Below are 21,116 nucleotides of genomic sequence, written 5' to 3'. Positions count from 1 at the left end.
CATGGAACCCCTAAGATTCCCCAATTGAAAAGTAGAAATTCCCCAATTTGAGTTAGGGTTTTCTTCTAAGTGGTGGGTCTTGATGAATGTTGATCCAATTGAGTGGATTATGATAGTTTATGAATGAATTGATTGTATTACATGTTTTTTAGGATGAATCTATATGTACCCATGTTTCTAAGATGAATAAATATAAATGGGTTTTGATCCGTGAAACAAGAATTTATGGATTTCGGTGTATTCGTATAGGATAAATAAGGTACATTATGAATTGCTTTGAGAGTGAAGGATATATGATGATTATGATAGGTATTGCTTTGAGAATGAATCATATATGATGATTATGATAGGTATTGCTTTAAGAGTAAAGCATATGTTATGAATTGTTGATTATTGATGTAATTATTGTGGAAGGGATAGTTCCCCACTTGATTCTCTTAGGTATGAATGTGAAAGGCTTTCTCACATTGAATGATTCTAGGTTGAAATTAGTGGTCACCTAAAATGAATCTAAGTTAAAGACTAAGAATTAATGAGGCTGGAGGCGATTACCCATGACCTCTAAATGTGAAGGATATGAGGTGATTACCCTTATTCCTTATAATAGAATAAGAGGCGACTACCCTTATTCCATGAAGTTGAACAAGAGGCGACTACCCACGTTCCTATGATGATGATGGATATGGAGGCGAGTACCTATGATCCTTATATCTAGACATGGAGGCGAGTACCCATAATCCTTATAGCTAGACATGGAGTCGAGTACCCGTGTCACATTATGTTGGACATGGAGCCTAGTACCCATGATCCTAAGTAATGGGACTAGAGGCAACTATCCATGATCCTTTATGTAAGGCAAGAGGCAAATACCCATGAGCCTTTATAGGAAGGCAAGAGGCGATTCCCCGTGTCTATAAAAGATAAGTTATGAACATGTTATGATAGGTGATGAGCTTGGATGATTGCTTGAGTTTGCCTTCTATGATGAGTAAGACTAGTGCGGATTACCCATGCTTGGCTAAGTATGAATTCAGGTTACTTTAAGAAGTATTCCTTATATGTTGAAATGATCTATTATGTGCATTGATTATGCTTATGACTTATGTTGTCTAACTTTTATGTTTATGTTGATGTTTATGCAAGCTAACATATTCAGTACATTCTTGTACTAACGCATATTCTTGCCTACATTTCTTATCCAAATGATGGGTCCGGCGTTCTCGACTCTCATCCCCGTTGCTAGGATCTATAGCAGAGGCAAGGTTGAAGATTGGTGAGTCCTACTAGCTTTCGAGGATTTGGCCACCATTTCTCTTATGTTCTTTTCCTTTCTAGTTTTGAACATTGTTGTATGGAATGTGTCCCAAGGATTCTATTGTATTAGATGGTTTTGAAACAAGTGTATTAGACTTCCGCTTTGCAATTAAAGACTTTGGTATTGTTGAAAATGTTTTAAATCTTGCCGATTTTCTATTATCTTGACTATGAATGTTAAGTGGCTTATATGAGGCCTCTCGGGGTCTTGTATGTCATGTTACGTCAAGGGGATACCTCTGGGTCGTGACACTTGTAGATCAAAATGCCTATCAAAAGTTAATTGGAAAGCTACTATATCTGAACATGACTAGGCCTGACATTTCATTTAGTGTCCAAACTTTAAGTCAGGTCTTACAACAACGTAAAATATCTCACATGGATGTTGCACCAAGAGTTGTCTAGTACATCAAAAAACAACCAGGTCAGGGTATATTATTGTCTAGCAACTCAAGCACTGAAATAACAGCCTACTATGATGCACATTGGGTAGCATGCCCTATTACAAGAAGGTCTGTAATTGGCTTTATAATTAAACTTGGAGAATCTACGGTGTCCTTGAAGGCTAAGAAACAAACAACAATATCAAGAAGCTCAGCTGAAACTGAGAATAGGAGTTTGGCATCCACTGTAGCTGAATTAGTTTGGTTGGTAGGACTGCCGGAGTACTTAGATGTTGAAATAACTCTCCCAGTGAACATATATAGTGATAGCAAGTCTGTCATTCAATTAGCAGCTAATTCAATCTATCATGAACGCACCAAACATATTGAAATAGATTGTCACTTCATCAGAGAGAAGCTACACACTACACCATGTTACGCCTACGGCCACCCCGGTAAAGTGTAGCCTAAACTAGCAAAAAGTGTAGCCTCTGATAAAAGGCCACACTTTTTGACTTTAAGCAACACTTTTTAGGGGGTGGCCTAAAGAAGCGTAACCTTTGATATTAGACCACACTTTTGAAGTGTCGCCAAAGCAGCAACACTTAAAAAGTGTGGCCAAAGAGGTATAAAGGCCACGCTTTGGAGTATTTCATTAGCAACACTTTTATCTTATTATACTACACTTAAAAGTGTTACCTTTGTGTTGTTATTGGTTACACTTTAAAAGTGTAGCCTTTTATATCTCACCTACAACAACACTTATAAAATGTAACTTTTCTTATGTACAACACAAAATTTATAAACAATAAGCCACACTTTCGAAGTGTTTCAATGCTGTGTAGAATTTTTGTAGCCACACTTGCAATAAAATTTAGTTTGCATATAATCAATAATCACAATTAAATATATATAAGTGATATAAAGCACAAAATTAGCTTATAAATAATTTGGAAGTATATATTTCAAATTAAATAAACTTCGAGAACTTGTCCCATACATATAGAAAGCAATTGCTTAAAGATCTCTACTAGCAATACATTCCACAAAACCAAATGTATTCAAATAACATTTATGATAATAGTACAAAAACTCTTTATCGCTCACGACAATAGATCGAGTTTACTTCTGTCCTCTATTCATCAAATTCAATCAGTAGCATTATCCTGCACATTCAAAATTAAACTATAAGTTAGAGAATCATGTATTTCATATGCTCACTAGTCATTGTTCAATTCCCATCCCCTTCCCAGACCCTTCACAGTTAAATGATCCTCAAACATGTACAAAAACTATAAAATCTGGGAGAAAACAGTAGGGCAGGTATTCTAAGACTGTCACAGTAGGAAAATATGAATGATAAAATAAATATGGGAGAAAACAGTAGGCAAATAGTTAAATGATCCCAAACATGTACAAAGCAGACCCAAATATGAATGATAAAATATGGGAGAAAACAGTAGGCAAACATACAAATGCATCACAAACATGTACAAAGTAGAACCATATGTAATAAGAACAATGCATCCCAAACATGTAATAAGTTCATCAACAGTAGATCAACCCACTGTGTCACATTTTATCAGAGAAGGGCAATGGAATGAAACTTTGTTGAGGCAACATGTCCCACCACTGCTAATTCCCCTTATTCTTAACACCAAATTGCAATTGCAAGAAGGAGACAATTGTTACTTTTGGAAGAGAACCTGCAGATTGTTCTTGTTGTAGCAGACCTGGAACTGATTCCATTGATCACATCTTTGTGTCTGGGCACTTTGCCAATTATATCTGAAAATTCTTTTCAGGTTCCCTGGGCATTACTCACTGACACATTCCTCTAAGAAATACATTGATAGAGTGGTGGAGTATTCAATCTAATTCTGAGGTTCATAAACTTATTCTTCAAACTCTCTCTATTATCATATGTTGGAACTTGTGGAAGAACATGTGATATGCAAAATATGGAGGCAAAAAGTCTAGTAGTGCAAGAGTCAAATTCCTGGTCTTTAAAGATACTGGAACTACTTTCTAAAGCTTCTGAGAAAGGTAAAATTCACAGAAGTTCATCCTAATACAATTATATCTAAATTGATATTTTAATTACATGTATATAATTTATCTAAAAGTGTCATATGAATGGGTTTATAAGTTGTATATAATGAAACTCTGAGAAAATTTGGGGCAGAAAGAATAATGTCAAAATTTCTGCTTGAAAGAGATGACTCTAGATGGGCAATAATTAATCCAGTCTCCAAAAGAATTAAAGAAGATGATTTCGGCATATAATAAACAAAAAGAACCTTCAGCGGATCACTAATCCTTGCATTGTTCTTGTGCTATCTTCAACTATCTTGTTAGCATAAATTGTACTAATAACACCTGCAATATTTCCCTGCAAACAGTTTATACTCATCAACATTAATCATATGCGGAGAGCACAATAATCATTATAACTGAGAATTGGAGGTCAAGGATATCTAACTAGATGAAGTAGGAGGATAACATAAATATGTGTCGCATCACTATGTGTCTAGAGGCTCTGGCAGAGCAGCAACAAGAATCATGGTAACTAGCCACACCCGCTCTTAGAACCCAAATTGACTATATGAATAGAGTTTAAGAAGAATGTGACTTACTTTCCAGGTCACAAGCTTCGCTCGAAGCAATTGCCACTGATTTGTCCCAAATACATGCTCTGTACATTGTCTGCACAACATCCATTCAAAGGAAAAGAAAAAAGTTACGAATAATGACCAATAAAAGCTTAACTAACCAGAGCTAAACTTATACAACCAAAGCAGAGGCAGTGATAATAAAGGACGACCTCCACAGAAAGCACACCTCACAGTTATTACTTGGTTCATTTGATCTATCTTGCAGCTGAGTAACATAGCTGAAATTACCTTAACAACCCACGATTCCACCTCAATATCATCAATCAGCAAAGAGCAAAAGACCAATGGTACGACCAAACTGTGGAGCACAAATACAAACTACAAGACATGGACAATAAATGTACGTTCAATGTGGCTTTGATCATGGAATAAGGAATTTGACCAGTTTTTGTCTTGACAAGATCTACCAAGGTCAATAATCGCATTTTTTCTACACAATCTTCATGGAGAAGTCCTGCAGCATTAACCAGAAGAATCAGGCCAAGGGCACCATTATAAATTCAAGGGTTCACTCATAAAATACAACAAAATTCCATTTAGCAGAAATGCAAGTACTGACCACATGTTTTTAATAATTCTGAATTTGCCTCCTAGAAATTCATATAATCATCTAACCTCCTACAACACTAACCTCATGATATGCTAGAGCATGTTTAGCATCTTTCTCCAATTGACCTATAGCAGGCATATCTAGCAAGCCACACTACCATATTAAAAGCCAAGAGTAAATATGGCAAGTAGTGTACCCAAAATAGTAAAAATCATACCACACATGTGTATGATGTTGGTTGCTTAATTTCAGCTACCTAGCAAATCACTCAGATCAACGGTGACGAGGGAGGCAACCATGTCGTACTATAGTAGAGTCTTTTTTTGGATAACCTTGGTGTTTGGGCCAGCTTTCATGCTCTCAAACTAGTTCCATAGTATACATGTCACCTCCCACCAACATCAGGTATCAGGTAACTCTAATACAAGAGTTTAATTTGATGCACCTATACAATTACATGCTAGCAATGGAACATATCCAATGCACCAAAAAAAATGCTCTACAATATACTGACAGACCATGGGAAAAGAAAGCATTTGGCAATTCAAAATCTAAACGAAAAACAGTAGATTGTTCGAATTAGAAAAGAGTTGCCTTTCTACGCAAGCAATTCAACTTCAGAGTTCTGTTGAACATAGATATACCTGAAACATGTCAGGTGCCTTGACAAAGGCAATAATTGCATGGAGAGCTTCTTCCTTTTCATTTATGATAGAAGCATCTTCATCCAAGAAAGCTCCCAAATATTGTATAAGAAACTTGAAAGACTCTTTTGCAGAGCTGCAAATATAGATGGGAGTCAGAGAAGAATGCAAAAATTGTAAGCACTCCAGAAAATACAAGTCATTCACTCTTACCCCTTGGTTTTCTTCATAATGTTTGAGATCTTAAGGAAGAGCCCCATATCATCTTTGACTCCAAGATTCCACTCTTTCAAGAAGCTATCTATCTTTTTGAAAGATGGCAAGATATGTTCAACGACTTTTCCATTTATGGCCAAATTAAGGGCTTTCATGTACACAAAGAAACGGCTATAGGGATTCTCCAATAGGTTGTAGAGATTGAACAAGCTGAAGTGAGAGGAGGAATAAAGCGCACAGTGACACTAGAAACAAAAAACTCCAGGAATTAAAGTGATTAATTTCAAGACATGATACATTTTTAAGCGAAATGCAGGCTTATCACTTGGTTGTTGAGAGAGTGTAATGGATATGAGCTCTGACATCTCGTGTACTTGGTCCTAACTCTCAGATTTCTTGACAAGGTTGCAGATTATAGTGAAAATGCACTCGAGATCTGAGGTAGAAATCAATTAAAGCAGATTACATAACTCAAAAAACAAACAAAACTCAGAAAACATAACATGTGAAAGGATGGTTTCAATGTGCCAGACAATTAGAGGTTGTTTCACATTGATGAAGAAAGAAGAGATGCCTCTAAATAATTTATTCAAAGACAGAAGTCCCGTATGTGCTAGATAACATAATTTGACTCAGGAATTTATTAAAATATCATGGAGAATTTCTGGTTTATATATTTTGTTGTTCTTATTGAAAAGATGTTGAGCGAGCTTGTATTCACATTGACTAATCCAACTGCAGTTTGTTACAGCACACAAGCACATGTATCGGGTAATTGTACCCACCAAGATTGGAATAGAAAGGCTCACACTCAGTGTAGTAATAAAGATTTCAACCACTGATCTCCATGTTGTTACTCCTAAGTCTTAACCACTAAGCCATTTCCATGTAGACTATTCTGGATCATTTCAATCAACTGAAATGTGAATTTTACCTTTCTCAGAAGCTTTAGAAAATATCAATGACAAATTATGTACATGTAATTACTATATAATGTATCAATGATAAATTATATACATGTACAATATGAGGTGTTAGAGAAACATATGATAAAACCTAAAATGGACCATTTTACTCGGTTCAACATCAAACTCCAACTAACTTCCTAAAACTTTGATATTCCTATAGCTTCAGTGTTTCAAGTTCTTTTCAAACTTCTATATTCAATTTGAGATACAACACATCTGCAGTTACCGGGAACACAAACTTTAAAGCAGAATAGTAAATAGTGAACCTGGAGGATGTACTTTTACTAACCACTTGCACAATTTGCATGTTCACAAGACATAAACAAAATAATACAAGAATTGATGCATAATAAACACAATACAGGGACAAGGCAATACAAATTACAACTCAATCCGAAATACCAGACCTCAGCAACATGGAGAATCACAAAGAGAGATGAAATACATGATTGAGTTAAAGATGGAAGATGTTAGCAGATCACTGAAATTGATGAAGACAAGAACGTAATAGCTAGTTGAAGGCCTCAGAAATTGCAACTCATTAAAGAAAGCAACAACAGAGTCTATTCATACGACTTCGAGTATAGAACGAGATTACTTATAGGATACAAAAGTTTATCGAGGTTTACCTGATAAAATAGAAACCCTTCAGAATTTGGGTAATACAACTATGACCTAGAATCCCAAAAATCAACAAAAATCGTATCAACAACGCAAACAATAAATCCAGAAGCCATAAATTTAGGCTTTTAAAGATAGAAATTTTTACCTATTTTTTCTGATTTGGGGGAAAAGAAAAATTATGTTTTATTAATTGTTTTTTTTTTGCCCAATAAAAATTGGAGGGAGAGTTAAAAATGTTAGAGGGAATATAATATTTTAGTGAAAATCCTAAGGCAACATTTGCAATGTGTTGTTTTTACAATTATAAAAATAGGACACTTTAAAAGTGTTGCCATATATGTAAATAGTCGTTCCCAATTACATCATACTCTAACAACGCTTATAAAGTGTAGTCTATACCTTTAAAGAGTACACTTTAGAAGTGTTGTCAATATTATTGAAGCCAAAAGTTAAAAATATGGGCTACACTTTAAAAGTGTCCCCAAAACTATTTTAGGCAATATTTTACAAGTGTTGTCCAGATTTAGTGTGGCTGTAGACCTAAAATGATGTAGTGACAAGAAGGATTAATTAACATCAGTTATGTACCGACTCAGAGTCAGCCTGCTAATGTCCTAACCAAAGGCCTAAATAGAGTTCAACATGAATTTTTATTATCCAAGGTAGGAGTCCTAAACATATTTGCTCCTCCAAGCATAGAGGGGATTATTGATAGACCTCAAGGAAAAGATTCAGACAATACACTTCAAGATTACAGTTAGGAGGTAGTTAGTCTATTAAGAAAGTTGTTAAGAGGTTAGTTACATTCTAGAGCTAGGTTAAAAGCAGATGGATATGTATAAATATCAGCTTAACATCTCTATGAATTCAATATTTGTTCTTCTCAAAATCTATGAAGTGAAATCCTTCTTTAATCCTCTAAAGTGAATTCCTATAAAAGGTTTTCTTGGAAAAAAAATGAATTGCTAACTGATTTTCTCATGTTTGGTTGGTCAGTAGAAAAATTTTTCTTGAAAATATTTTTTTAATGTTTGGTTGGTGAATGAAAAATATTTTCCAACAAATATTTTTTATTTTTGACTTGAGACTAGAAAATACACTTTAGGAAAATACTTTCGGATCCGAAAATCAACCCTGATAAGTGATCACCATGACGCCCGAACTAAGACAAGACCCTGATGACCGTTCCAAAATTCGACCAAGAGATCTGACCCAGGACCTGACCCAGACTTTCGACCGAGGAATATATTTTTCAAAAAGTGGGGGTGGCGTAAAAATGATTTTTAAAATTTGAAATATTTTCCAAAAATAATTTTTAAAAATAGATATATTTGACGGGGGTGGCAGTGTAAGGGGGGCTAGGGGTGGCGTGAAAAATGAATTTTTTTAAAATTTAAATTATTTTCCAAAAACATTTTCTTTAAAAAAAAAAATTGACGGGCTGGCTTAGGTGGGACTAGTGGGAGGGTAAGGGTGGGGGTGACGTAAAATAAAAAAAATTGACTTAGTGGTGGCCGGGGGGGGAGATGCGTGGCATAAAAATGAATTTTTTTAAAAAGTTGAAATATTTTTTGTTTGGGGAGGGGGGTTGGTTTTGGGGTAGGGGGCAAAAATATATCTAAAAATTTAAAAATAAATATATTTTTTTGACGAGGAAGGTTAGGTACGGGGTACGAACAATGGCGGAGCCAAAATTTTCAATAAGAGGGTTCAAAATCTAAAGAAATAGACACACAAAGTAGCAAAAGGGGATTCGACATCTACTTATATACCTAAAATATTATTTTAACCATGTATAAATAATATAATTTTCGGCTGAAAGGGAAAACCCCTAACAATAAGGTGGGGCTCAGCCCCTAGGTACACGAGGTAGGATAAGAAAAAAAAAATATTGAATGATGAAATAATATTTTGAAAGATGTTCTCCTTAATTTTTGAAGGGAAGTCACTTTCCTTAAATTTGAGAAAAATGAGTCGATTTGGAAAACATTTAAGCCATCAAACATGGGACAGTTGAAAAACATTGTCATGTTTTCGTTCGTACCAAACACACCCTAATATGGAAAGGTTTCTTCCCTAAAGACAACTAAGTTATTCAAGGTTTCTGTCATTTGAGGTTGTGCAACCTGGTTGAACCTTCCATCAAATAAGTATAGAAATCTCTCTTACACGGACTATCACAGATGTAATCAACAATTTGCCTTCATCGTACAGTATATCATTACAAGGAACCATCAGTATTGACACTACTTATTACTAGGAAATTGCACAAATATTGCACTACAATGCTTCCAAAGCCACTATCGACGACATTTAAAATTTGATTACCAAACAAAGGGAAGTTGCTCATTCACCATGTCCTCGAAAACCATAAAACTGTCACCAACCATACTTTCCCTGAGTTTGAGCTTTTGTTTGCATCCCCTTGGCCCGTCGTTCTGACAGCTCCATCTCTTTTTGTTTCATATCGAAGTATAAAGTACTAATTTGATGCTTTCTTTTGAGCAGCTTAGAAGGCTTTCCCTTGCTCGAAACAGGCTACAAGAAATAAAATGTACATGTGAGAAACTTAACACTTATCAACCTTAATAATTGACAAGAGGAAAGGAAAAAAGAAGGTATAGCCTATAATTGGAATATTTCACCTGATTTATTCCCTTCTCCTTTTCATTAACACCGGTACATTAGTTACAATCAATATTTGGTTAGGTTATCAACCATAAAAATAAAAAAGGAAATTGATTGTTAAATACAGGTATAGATAATCAAAATCAGTTTCACAAGTCTAACCAGACAGACCCAAAAGCCACCACCAGCCTTCACTTCTTAAATGGAGGCAGGAGAAACATAATGAGACAAGATAATGATCAATCTCAAGTACCTTTAAAGTTATATAAACTATATCACAACAGCTCAGTGCACTACATTAAAGTTTAAAAAACAAGCAAAAAAAGATTCTTATATCACAACACCATGTAAGCAAATAAAGACGAGATACTGCTTTCTGCAGGATTGACTCACTATGAATGTCAAAGAGATTCGGCTATATGGCAGTAGATGCTATGTCTGGTAGGGAAAAGGAAACAACAGCAATTTGTCCTCATTGCCCTGTTGCTAGACAATTATGGTGGTTATTCCTAAGCATTTGGTGAGTAGTTGGCATTGGTAAGGCCATGGTCAATAAAGGTCCTCTTTTCTTGCTGGTAGCACTACAAGGGAGACAAAGAGACTAAGGAAAATTGGGAGAACCACTCCAGTCTCTGTAGTTTGGATGTTATGGAAGAAAAGAAAACAGTAGAAGCTTTGAGGATAAGGCTACAGTGATGCTTATGATAAAAATATAGTTGTTTAGGACTTTTGGTCAGTGTATATATATGAAGGAAGCAACATGATAGACATTGATGTTGTACAGGGCTTTCCGCCTTCTTTTGTACTGTCCACCACCAACTTAGTGCCTGGATTCTTTGTGTGAATGAAACATTTACCTTTACTTAAACAAAAAAAGAATTCTTTATTTTGCTCACAGGATCGATCTCATTTTTGCTATATTTATAGATTGGTGAGGATGCAAAGGCGAACCCAAGAATTGAAGACCACGAGGACACCATATCTTAACGTAGGCACTAGCAAAACTTTCAATGATTATTGAGGGATAATATTGTGACCGATTGATGTGAACAGTAGCGAAAATATAAATATATAGGTCAAATATGAGTTCTAAGCTAATAAGTACTTGTATTTTAGCTTTGTTGTAACAGTTGATTATGATAGCTCCGTGGTCAAGGGTGTGGTGAAGATACATGTTGATTGGAGGTTCGAATCCCCCGTATGCATCACTTTTATTGTTTTTTTTTTTTTTGAGAATGGTAAAGTTTGCATCACTTTTATTGTTATTATAGCCCTTTAAATTAAAAAGAAAAAATAAAAACAAAACTGTGCTATTCCAAGATAGATATTGGGTCACATGTGTAGACGCAGCAGCTTCAACCAACGCCCCAAAGTGCAATTCTGCTTGTACGAGTGTACAGTTATATATATCTGTTCCTCAAAGCATATATACATATATATACATAATTTTTTTCAAAGTTAACAGATGCACGTGCACCTATATAAGTAGGTCCACCTCTGTGAGGATGGTAAAAAATTCCCATAATAAATTATGTTCAAATTCCCACTGGTTGAAATTGATTAAATTCTATATAAAACTGTCAGGTTCTCTGTTCTTGTAAATCGAGAACCAGTGGGGGGTTTGACATAAGAAAAGGGATTGAGGCAAGGAGATCCCCCGTCTCCTTTCCTGTTTATCCTGGCTATGGAAGGCTGACAGCTTGATGAGAGTAGGAACACATAACAGATGGATAAGGGGTTTTCAGATGGGAGACAGACCAGTAGGAACAAAAGAGATTAGTCATCTGCTGCATGCAGATGATACCATCATCTTATGTGAACCGGAAGCAGAACAGGTGGCCTACATCAGATCAGACTGATACTGGTCCTCTTTGAAGCAGTAGCGGGGCTAAGGGTTGTAGCAAAAGTAGCTCCATACCTGTCAAGGATGTGCCGTAGATTCAGGGACTGGCAAGCATTATTGGGTGCAGTATAGAAGAATTCCCTACAACCTACTTGGGAATGCCTCCAGGGAGCAAACACAAAGCTTTGGAGTTATGGGATGGGATCGTTTGACAAACTTAAAAGGAATTCCTATGGAAAGGAGGCAAAGAAAACAAAGGGTGCTTTTCCGGGAAGCGGGATACAGTAATGCTCAGCAAAGAAAAAGGAGGTCTGGGGACAAGAATTTGTAAGTACAGAACAAAAGTTTGCTAATGAAGTGGTTGTGGAGATACATTAACGAGGAAAGAGCTCTTTGGAAGGAAGTGATTATGGAAAAATATGGTGAGCTCAATCCTTGGTGCTCAGAGATGGTCTCGAAAACCTTATGGGCTAGGGGTATGGAGAACAATCAGATAGATCCCTATGGACTTTTTTTGATAAAGAGATCCCTATGGACTTTAATGGAGGAAAATCCGGTACTCAAAGTAAGTAATGGCAACAAGAATAAATATTGGAGAGAATGCTGGATTGATCCCTCTGTGTGAGGTTTTACCAGATCTTCTCTCAATCTGCAACAATCCTGATGCCAGAGTAGGTGAATGTTGGACAAAACAGGGTTGGGACCTCTCCTTCAGGAGATTACTAAATGATTGGGAAGTGGGGAGGGTGGCCTCATTGTTGGAGATGCTGGGCGGTTACCACATCATAACAGATGCACCAAATAGGGCCATCTGGAGACATACTAAAGATGGGGATTTCACTGGTAATAATGCATATAGGAGAGTGGGGGTGGTGTTTTCTATACATTTGGAATAGCATATGGAAGGGTCTGACTCCAACCAAAGTGAATTGCTCACTTGGTTAGTTATGAGAAGAGCTTGCTTAACTCAAGAAGTACTCCAGAGAAAAGGAGGGCAACTGTTCCCAGGTGCTTTCTTTGCAATTCAACAGGGGAAACAAATAAGCACTTAGGGTGTGTTTGGTATGAACGGAAAATGTTTTCCAATTTTCTCATGTTTGGTTGGGCTAAATGTTTTGGAAAATGTTTTCCAAATCAACTCATTTTCCTCAAATTTAAGGAAAATGACTTCCCTTCTAAACTTAAGGAAAACATTTTCCAAAACTCTCTTCCAACTTCAAATTACAATTATTTTTTTGTTGAAAAAATCAATTTATTTTGTCCCTACCCTCCAACCAACCCCCCCCCCCCCCCAAAAAAAAAATAAAAATTTAAAGCTTGTTTTTAAATTCAATTTTTTTACCCCACCCTCACCCCTACCCCAATCCCCTCCCAAAAAAATATTAAAAATTGTTTTTAAAAGATATTTCTAATTTCAATTTTTTATTTTTTTACCCCCCTCCACCCACTACCCTCGCCCCCCGCCCCATCAACCTCCCTATCAGCCCTCAACCCCCTTCAAAAAGAAAAAAAATCAAGTTTGTTTTTAAAAAATATTTTCAACTTCAAATTTTTATTTTTTCATCCCGATCCTCGATTACCCACCCCTCTCTCCGGTCACCCCCCCACCCCCCAAAAAAAATTGAGTTTGTTTTTAAAAAATATTCTCAACTTCAAAATTTCATTTTTTCATCCTACTCTTGACCCCCCCCACCCCCACCACCCCCCCCCCCCCACAAAAAATTTAAGTTTGTTTTTAAAAAATATTTTTAATTTCAAAATTTCATTTTTTCACCCCTAGAATCCCCACCCACCCACCCCGTACCTGCCCCCCACCCACCCTCCCCAAAAAAAATAAAAAATTTCAAGTTTGTTTTTAAAAAATATTTTCAATTCCAAAATTTCATTTTTTCACCCCTACCCTCGAGCCCCACCCACCCCAATCAGCCCCCCACCCCCCACCCCCCACCCACCCTCCCCAAAAAAAATAAAAAATTTCAAGTTTGTTTCTCAAAAATATTTTCAACTTCAAAATTTCAATTTTTTCACCCCTACCCTCGACCCCCCCCTTCACCCACCCCCCAAAAAAAATTTAAGTTTGTTTTTAAAAACTATTTTCAATTTCAAAAATTATTTTCTACTCTAGTAAAAATAAAATATATTTCTCAAAAATATTTTTAATTCATAAATCAAACACTAAAAATCTTTTCCGGAAAATATTTTCTACTCACCAACCAAACATGAGAAAATAAGTCAAAAATCAACTTGTTTTCCAGGAAAACAATTTCTAGGAAAACATTTTCCTTCATACCAAACACACCCTTAATCCTACACAAGTTCACTACTCAACTCTGGGAGTTGTTCCTCAACATCACCAGCTCATTGGACTATGCTGGAACACACCTCTGATCTACTGAACTGTTGGATTAAAAAGAGGGGTAGCAAGACTCAGAAGAGATGGTGGAAGTTATTACATTCATGTATATGGTGGTTTGTGTGGAGAGAAAGAAATGGCAGATGTTTGGAAGATAGCTCCAATTCCATTCACAAAGTAAAATGGAATTGTTTAGTAGCTTTACATTTTTGGTGTAAACAACTTTGTACAGAGGATGTGGATCAAACTACAGATTTAATAGGGTGTTTGTAAGCCTGTTTTGGTTATGGCTGTAATCTCTTTTTGAAGGTGGCCAGCATCTCCTTAATGCTGAAGAATACAACAGCATACCTAGTGTAGTTCCACAGAGTGGGGTCTGGAGAAGATAGAGTGTACAGTTACCTCTACCTCAGAGGTGAGGCAGAGAGGCTGTTTTCCGATAGACCCTCGGCTCAAAACAAAAACAGTTTTGAACATTAATGTTGAAGAATACAATTAACCAATTATCAAAATATGCAAATCAACAAGTGAAGAAAAGGGGAAAATGAAAAAATACTTACATTTTAAAATCAAAGCAGCAAGCGAAAATCAGGAAACTAGTGCAGCACATACAAAAGAGGAAATCAAAATGAAAAGCGGGGAAAGCCAAGTCCCACATGAAAGCAAAAGTGTCACATGAGGGGTTGCACGACCCTGGCAAATCATGGGGATCACTTTAATGATTTTAGTTCACCTAAAAAATCAGTTTTATGATCCGTTTGGCCACGGGAATTTCACTTTTTTCTGAAAAAAATTTCACTTCGTTTGAAAATCACCATTTGGCCATAAAAATTCCAAATACAACTTGAAGTTGTATTTAGAATTTGAAAACTCCCAAAATATAGCTAAGCCTTGGTTAAACCTCCTAATTTTCTTATTTTTATAACTAACCTCATTTAAAATATATGTCATGTTTTTTTGAAAGTACATCCAAAATCCAAATAACTATTAAAAAAGTATGGTCAAACACAACTCCAACTTTGAAAAAATCCAAAAAAATTGGGGAAAAAATTCTGATGGCCAAATGCCCACTTAGTGACACAAAGTATGCCAAAAATATGAGGATTAGAAAAAAACTCGTGGTTCAATTTATATCCCTGTAGGGGTTTATAAGTGCCTCAAAGAGGCAATTGTATAACTAACCAAGCTATTCATTGCAAAATTAATGTGTATGAATGTCGAACAAGTGAATAGAATATTAAGAATAGAGGAGATATTCAAAGAGCTTACTGCCATCTCTTTGAAGCTTATGAGACATGCTTTGAATCTTTGTGAGAAAAAAGTGATAAAGTGTATAGGTTTAGAAAAAAACAAGGATAATAGAAAAGAAAACAAGGTTAAATCCCATGCTTGGAAGATCTATCACAGAGACTGTTTTTATTAACAAGTTCATGAAAACTTTTAATGAGAGAAAAATTGATCTCCGCGTTATGTACAGTGACATAAAAAAGGGCTCCTGTTGGTGCTTGAGAAGAAAAGACTTTATGACAATTACATAAATTCCAAAAACGTATGTACGAAGAGGTGAACAGAAGTGTGACAACAGTGGAAGAGTATATGAGTGCTAGTGAAACCAAAGCACAGCCGTGAAATAAAACATAACACGACTCCAGGAAAACCTAATGAGCAATCATTGAGTCCACGGCCCATAGAACAGGTGATGGTCGTGGAGTTGGTCGCAGAAGTCTATTGGTGGAGCTTACCTTATTTGTTTAGAATTCTACTTTCTTGGACAATTATAAATAGGCATATTGGCTTCAATTGTAAAAGAAGAGGCGAGAATAGTAGTAGTCATTGTTACCTTTGTCAAAAAAAAAAAATAGTAGTAGTCAAGATTTTTTAGTAATTTAGTTGTAGTAGTTCTTCTCATCCAAAGTTTACAGTTTTTATAGTTCTTGAGTAAAGCCTTCAACTTTATTCAAGCTTTCAACCTTTTTTTAATCCTTATTCTTCTTATTTCTATATCAGTATGAGTAGCTAAATCTGGTATTCATATCCTCTACTGAGGTTGTGAAACCCAATGAGATTGTGTAGTTCATAAGGTTTTCTGGAAATCGCATATTACTAGAGTGGTTAGTTATCAAACTTCTTTTTGTGCTTAATTAAAAGGAATAGTGGTTGCAAATACTAACCTACAACATAATATCTTAATCTACAAACTTGGAAGAGTGGTCAAGATTTGGTATAAGAAGATTTGCATGAACTCAAGGCGTTAACCCTTGTTTGATAGATTTACATTAGATATAATTGAATCTACTTAAGCATAATCGGTCGTTCTTATTGTCAATAATTCATATAGTTGCAGAATCATCACATGTAGATAAATTGTTCATGAACTCGAAAGAGAGTGAGTGCATATCTATAACCCTAAGGGAATGTATTGCATGATTATCGAAAGGAGAAAACAATCCATTGTTGGGACACAATTGCAAGCATACTTACAGACTTTCAGCATATTTACTTTCTGTTTTATAATTTAAGTTAATACAATCAATCTCTACAACTGTTGCACCGGCTATAAGTTGAGTAGTCATACTGATACATAAACATGAAGGAGTTTCCCAATACTCCATGTAGATTCAACCCTAACCTAGTTGGATTACTATTATTGCATACGACCATGTTACATCAAAAGTGAGGTGTATCTTGAGAGTATTAGTTCTTTAATTCGACCCTAACCTAGTTGGATTACTATTATTGCATACAACCGCATTACATCAAAAGTGAGGTGTATCTTGAGCATATCCGTTCAATAAAAATAATATTTTATTAGGAAAAGAATGTGTTTAAAAAGAATAATGTGTTGAAAAAGGGTATTTTTGACCCAAAAGTAACAATAGGGGCATTTTAGGACCAAACCATCAGCAGGGGGGCTTTTGTTCAATTCTAGGGCATTTTGACCCAACTCCGTGTCAGATCAGTAATAACACTAGAAACAAAATACTTTGAACAAACAATGCCAGAGGAAAATGCATAAATATTCATGTTCACATCAACTTAACTATATAATTAACAAATCCCTTTTTGCTAGTGCGTGAACACACCAACAAGATAAATGAATTAGAGCATCATGCAAGAAGCAAGAGCAGGCATCTAAACTACCATTACTAGTTAAGAGAAAATCTCAATCCTCCCACTGGAACATCATTTGCCAACTTTTTAATCTTAAGGACTAGAAGCTAGAATACAACGTTGTCTCTTAAAGGAAAAATTAACTAGAAACATGCATAATAACACTTGACGGAACAAGAAAACTATATCTCACAATGCTATAAGTTATCTAAATCTCTGAGATTCATTTATCCTGCTCAAAGTAAGCAGAAAGCATCATGACCAATTTGGATATTAAAAAATCCAAACTTAGCAGAGACAGAGAGCAAGAAACCGAATCAAATAACAAACACCACATTCACAATAGTGTCCAGATACTCAAAATTAATATGCAGTGCTAAGTATCAACTATAATTAAACTTTAAGCCTCTCATAATTTAGTTGAAGAACAAGTAACTTCATAGACATAGTAAAAGTGTACCTGGTAAGATGGCCCAAAGGCAATCCCAGTGAGCCTGCTTTGGTCTTCCCTTGGCCGATTCTTCATCAACTCATCCTGGTTCACCTCAACAATATTCTGTGGAGCATCACTCCTGCCTCTCTTCCCAGGCAATCTAAATGCAACTTCAGCCGTATCAGTAATTGTTGATGCTTCTGTTGCACTAGACCCATCAGTCCAATTATGACCATACTGCTCATAACCAGTGTAAGTGCCATAATTACTGTCATAGTCAACATAATTCACATTTGGTGGAGCCGCATGAGAATAATCACTAGCCCCATCATTACCATAGCCAGCATACCCGTCATGGTTTACATAACCCTGTGCATTCCAATCACCTGCAACAGCATTATGTTGTGAGGGACCATCAAAACCTCCCATTGAACTCTCAAACGACCCATCAATCTGCTGGCTCTCACTGTACTCTGTATTGGAATTAACTAGAACTTCATTCGAGCTAGCCGGATTAGGAACAGGGACATCTGCTTCGATGATGGATCTTCTTCCGGAGCCGGAACCCAAAACACCCAAAGTAGTAGAGTTCTTTGGAGCAGGAATGGTGGACAAAAATGATTTAACTGAAGATGTTTGAGCAAAAGATTGAGACCTTTTTCTTTGTTTTTCTTTTTCATCCTCATCTTCATCATCTTCATCCAGACTATAAGACTTGAGAGAAAAAGGGTTGACAGGAGGCTTAAATTGAACAACCCTTTTGGGTTTAGGATCCGAGGAATTGGGGAGGAGTGGAGGATCTTCCATGGTTGTCTTTGGAGGTGGGAGGACAGAGAAAAGGGAAGAAGTGGTAATTCCAACATTCGGTGGGCGGCGCAGTTGTTGATCATGGGATTTTGGTGGGGGAAATGAAAGGAAAGAAGAAGTTGATTTTGAGGGAGGAAGAGTTACTTGTTCCTCTTCATCTGAAGAAGCATAGTTTGCAAACAAAGATTCCATGGCAGAACAAGGTATGATTGATAATATCTCTACCGGACTCCGCCGCTTTCTAATTTCTATCACCTATTCATTCCCCTTCTTCCTATTCCTAGGGTTTCGCTTTTCCATATCAAGGCCGGTTTCACGAGAAAATGATCAAAATAGTCCTTAATGTATGGACTTGAATTGATTTGGTCCCTCATATATGCACCTTATGGAAAAGGTCCTTTATTTATGTTAAAAACTTATCAATTTAATCTTTCACCCTAAAATCCTAACAAACACAAAAAAATTCTGTTAAATTAAACAGAATAGTGCAGAGCACGTGACATACAAAAAACATTAACAAAACCTCTGTTTTCTTGGATCAATGGCAAACATGAGCTCCAAGCATTATATGAAACAAAATTAAGGAGAAACCAAGGTGATTCATCTGAGGAATACATAGCAATTAAAATATAATATGTTTCCTTCTTGTAAGTCAAATAATTCCACCAGGGTTTCGTTTCCATTGTTAACTAAATAGAAAATATGAGATAGCAAAAGACATAGGATATATCCACACTATAGTAACAGAATCAACGTTACTATAGTGTGTTCCTAGACAACGAAATAACAAAATGCAAAAAGGAGGTATTCATCTGTAAGGTATTGATCAATTTTTTATCTCACAAATGAAAGAAGGTAAGTAGTAGTTCTTTAAATGTTTCCGTGATTTGTAAGCAAGTCAAGGGGCACAGTCATACCTCTGTTTCTTTCTGAAGAGACATAAGTGAAGTGATGAGAGATTTTGCATTTGGCCTCTCACGTGCCTCATACTGTAAACAGCGAGTGGCTAGCCGAACAAACTCACTTCCATCATCATTTGAAAAATGACCCTCCAAACAAGAATCCATAAGCATCAAAAAATTCTTCCCCCGAATTAGATCAAGTGCCTACAAGAAGGTAAAGAAACAATGCTCTTCAAGTTTAGGAATTCGAGTAATAGAGTCGATAAACAAAGTTCAATTTACACAGGATTTCATATAGTGCACATCCTTAGGTCCAAGAGAATCTTTAGCAACTTACATGGCTTGGAGGAATATGCTTTCCACTCAAAAGATCTAGCAACATTGTTCCAAAGCTGTAAACTACACTTTCAGGGGTCACTCTTCCTGGCAATCATAAACTTTCACTTTAGCTGAATTAAGGGAAAGACAGTAGCATAATACTAAAAGAAATGCCTGAACTTATTTGTAAATTATTTAGCTTTGCGGTAAACAGCAAAATTCCATCTCACAACACTTTGGATTGAGAAAATAATCATATTTGACCTGTTTTCAAGTACTCGGGCGGAGTGAAAGCCAAGTTTGTACTATAACTCTTCCCGTCTCTACTGTTCTTCATCAAGCCAAAGCAAGAGAGTCTAGGATTACCATCCTGTGAAAACGCTAACCAATGTAAGACGCACTACACCTAACACAACCTAGTTATAACAAAAACTGCAGTAGAATCAATATTTACCTGATCAAATAAGACTCTATAAGCATTAAGATCGTGATACAATGCCTGACCTTTGCTACTGCAGTAGTCCAAAGCTTGCGATAGATAAAAAGCAACCCTCAACCTCATCGCCCATTTCATAGGTTGATTCTCTCCTAGTTCCATTTCAAAGCATTTCAAATATCAGCATGGACCACAGACTCAAATAAATTCCATTGGAGTTGGTAAAAGCAAACACAATTGACACAAAATAACAGTCAATCTGCCTTCAACAACAAATAAGTTATGCTTATATCACTTCCCTCAGACTTCTAAATCATGGACTTAACTATGATCTAGATCACAACAAATCCCATCACAACATAAAGTTCCTATAATTCTCATTTCTGAGTTACAAAATTCTGGCAATGGGGATTGGACTCACAGTGAAACAAATGCTTAGCAAGGGTCTCATTAGGCATGAACTCAGCCACCAGCAATTTTTCCTCCCCTTCACAGCAACATCCTATTAGATTCGCCAATCGTTCGCTCCTCAGATTCCCCACAGCTCTAGCCTCATCCTTTACAACACATAAACATTGTCCAAAGTATATACAAAACCAATTCATTCATACACAAGAAAAGGTACAAATGTATGCAGATAGAACCATATGAGAACTCAGGTTAAAAATGTAAGAATGACGTCAGTAGCTACTTACTATTGACGATAACCTTTGAATTTGAACTGCAAATCCTAGACTATGTATATTTCCTCATTGAACTGCTACTTTCAAGAATAAGAAAGGTAAATCAAGGATACACCTGCACAAAACCTTAGTCGAAAATTATTTCCCCTGTTGATAGTACTAGAAATACAAAAGAACTGAAAATGCTAACTGCAAAACCAGCTCTTCCTAATGAAAGCCACGGAGGAA

The 21,116-nt window shown here is 36.1% G+C and overlaps 2 protein-coding genes and 1 pseudogene across 2 annotated transcripts; all 3 read right to left on the bottom strand.

Annotated features, from left to right (window-relative positions):
* Window positions 1-3,999: 3,999 nt before the first annotated feature.
* Window positions 4,000-6,738, bottom strand: LOC125818136 (uncharacterized; annotated as a pseudogene).
* Window positions 6,739-9,558: 2,820 nt separating this feature from the next.
* On the bottom strand, window positions 9,559-18,855 carry LOC125818168 (uncharacterized). Its single transcript, XM_049497712.1, has 2 exons — window positions 17,770-18,855; window positions 9,559-9,912 (listed from the first exon to the last, which is right to left on the bottom strand). Exons 1-2 carry the CDS (start codon window positions 18,739-18,741, stop codon window positions 9,754-9,756), a joined length of 1,131 nt encoding a protein of 376 aa, XP_049353669.1. The 5' UTR covers window positions 18,742-18,855; the 3' UTR covers window positions 9,559-9,753.
* A 118-nt stretch (window positions 18,856-18,973) lies between these two features.
* LOC125818101 (serine/threonine-protein kinase BSK5-like) lies at window positions 18,974-20,400 on the bottom strand. The gene is made up of 5 exons (XM_049497628.1): window positions 20,224-20,400; window positions 20,034-20,139; window positions 19,789-19,874; window positions 19,467-19,655; window positions 18,974-18,994 (listed from the first exon to the last, which is right to left on the bottom strand). The coding sequence occupies exons 1-5, from the start codon at window positions 20,365-20,367 to the stop codon at window positions 18,974-18,976; spliced, it is 546 nt and encodes a 181-aa protein (XP_049353585.1). The 5' UTR covers window positions 20,368-20,400.
* Window positions 20,401-21,116: the final 716 nt, after the last annotated feature.

Source organism: Solanum verrucosum, unplaced genomic scaffold, assembly GCF_900185275.1.
Source record: "Solanum verrucosum unplaced genomic scaffold, falcon-dt-bn FXZP01000898.1, whole genome shotgun sequence".
Classification (NCBI taxonomy): Eukaryota; Viridiplantae; Streptophyta; class Magnoliopsida; order Solanales; family Solanaceae; genus Solanum; species Solanum verrucosum.
The sequence above is the reverse complement of the archived record's forward strand: the minus strand, read 5'-3'. Positions and strand labels throughout refer to the sequence as shown.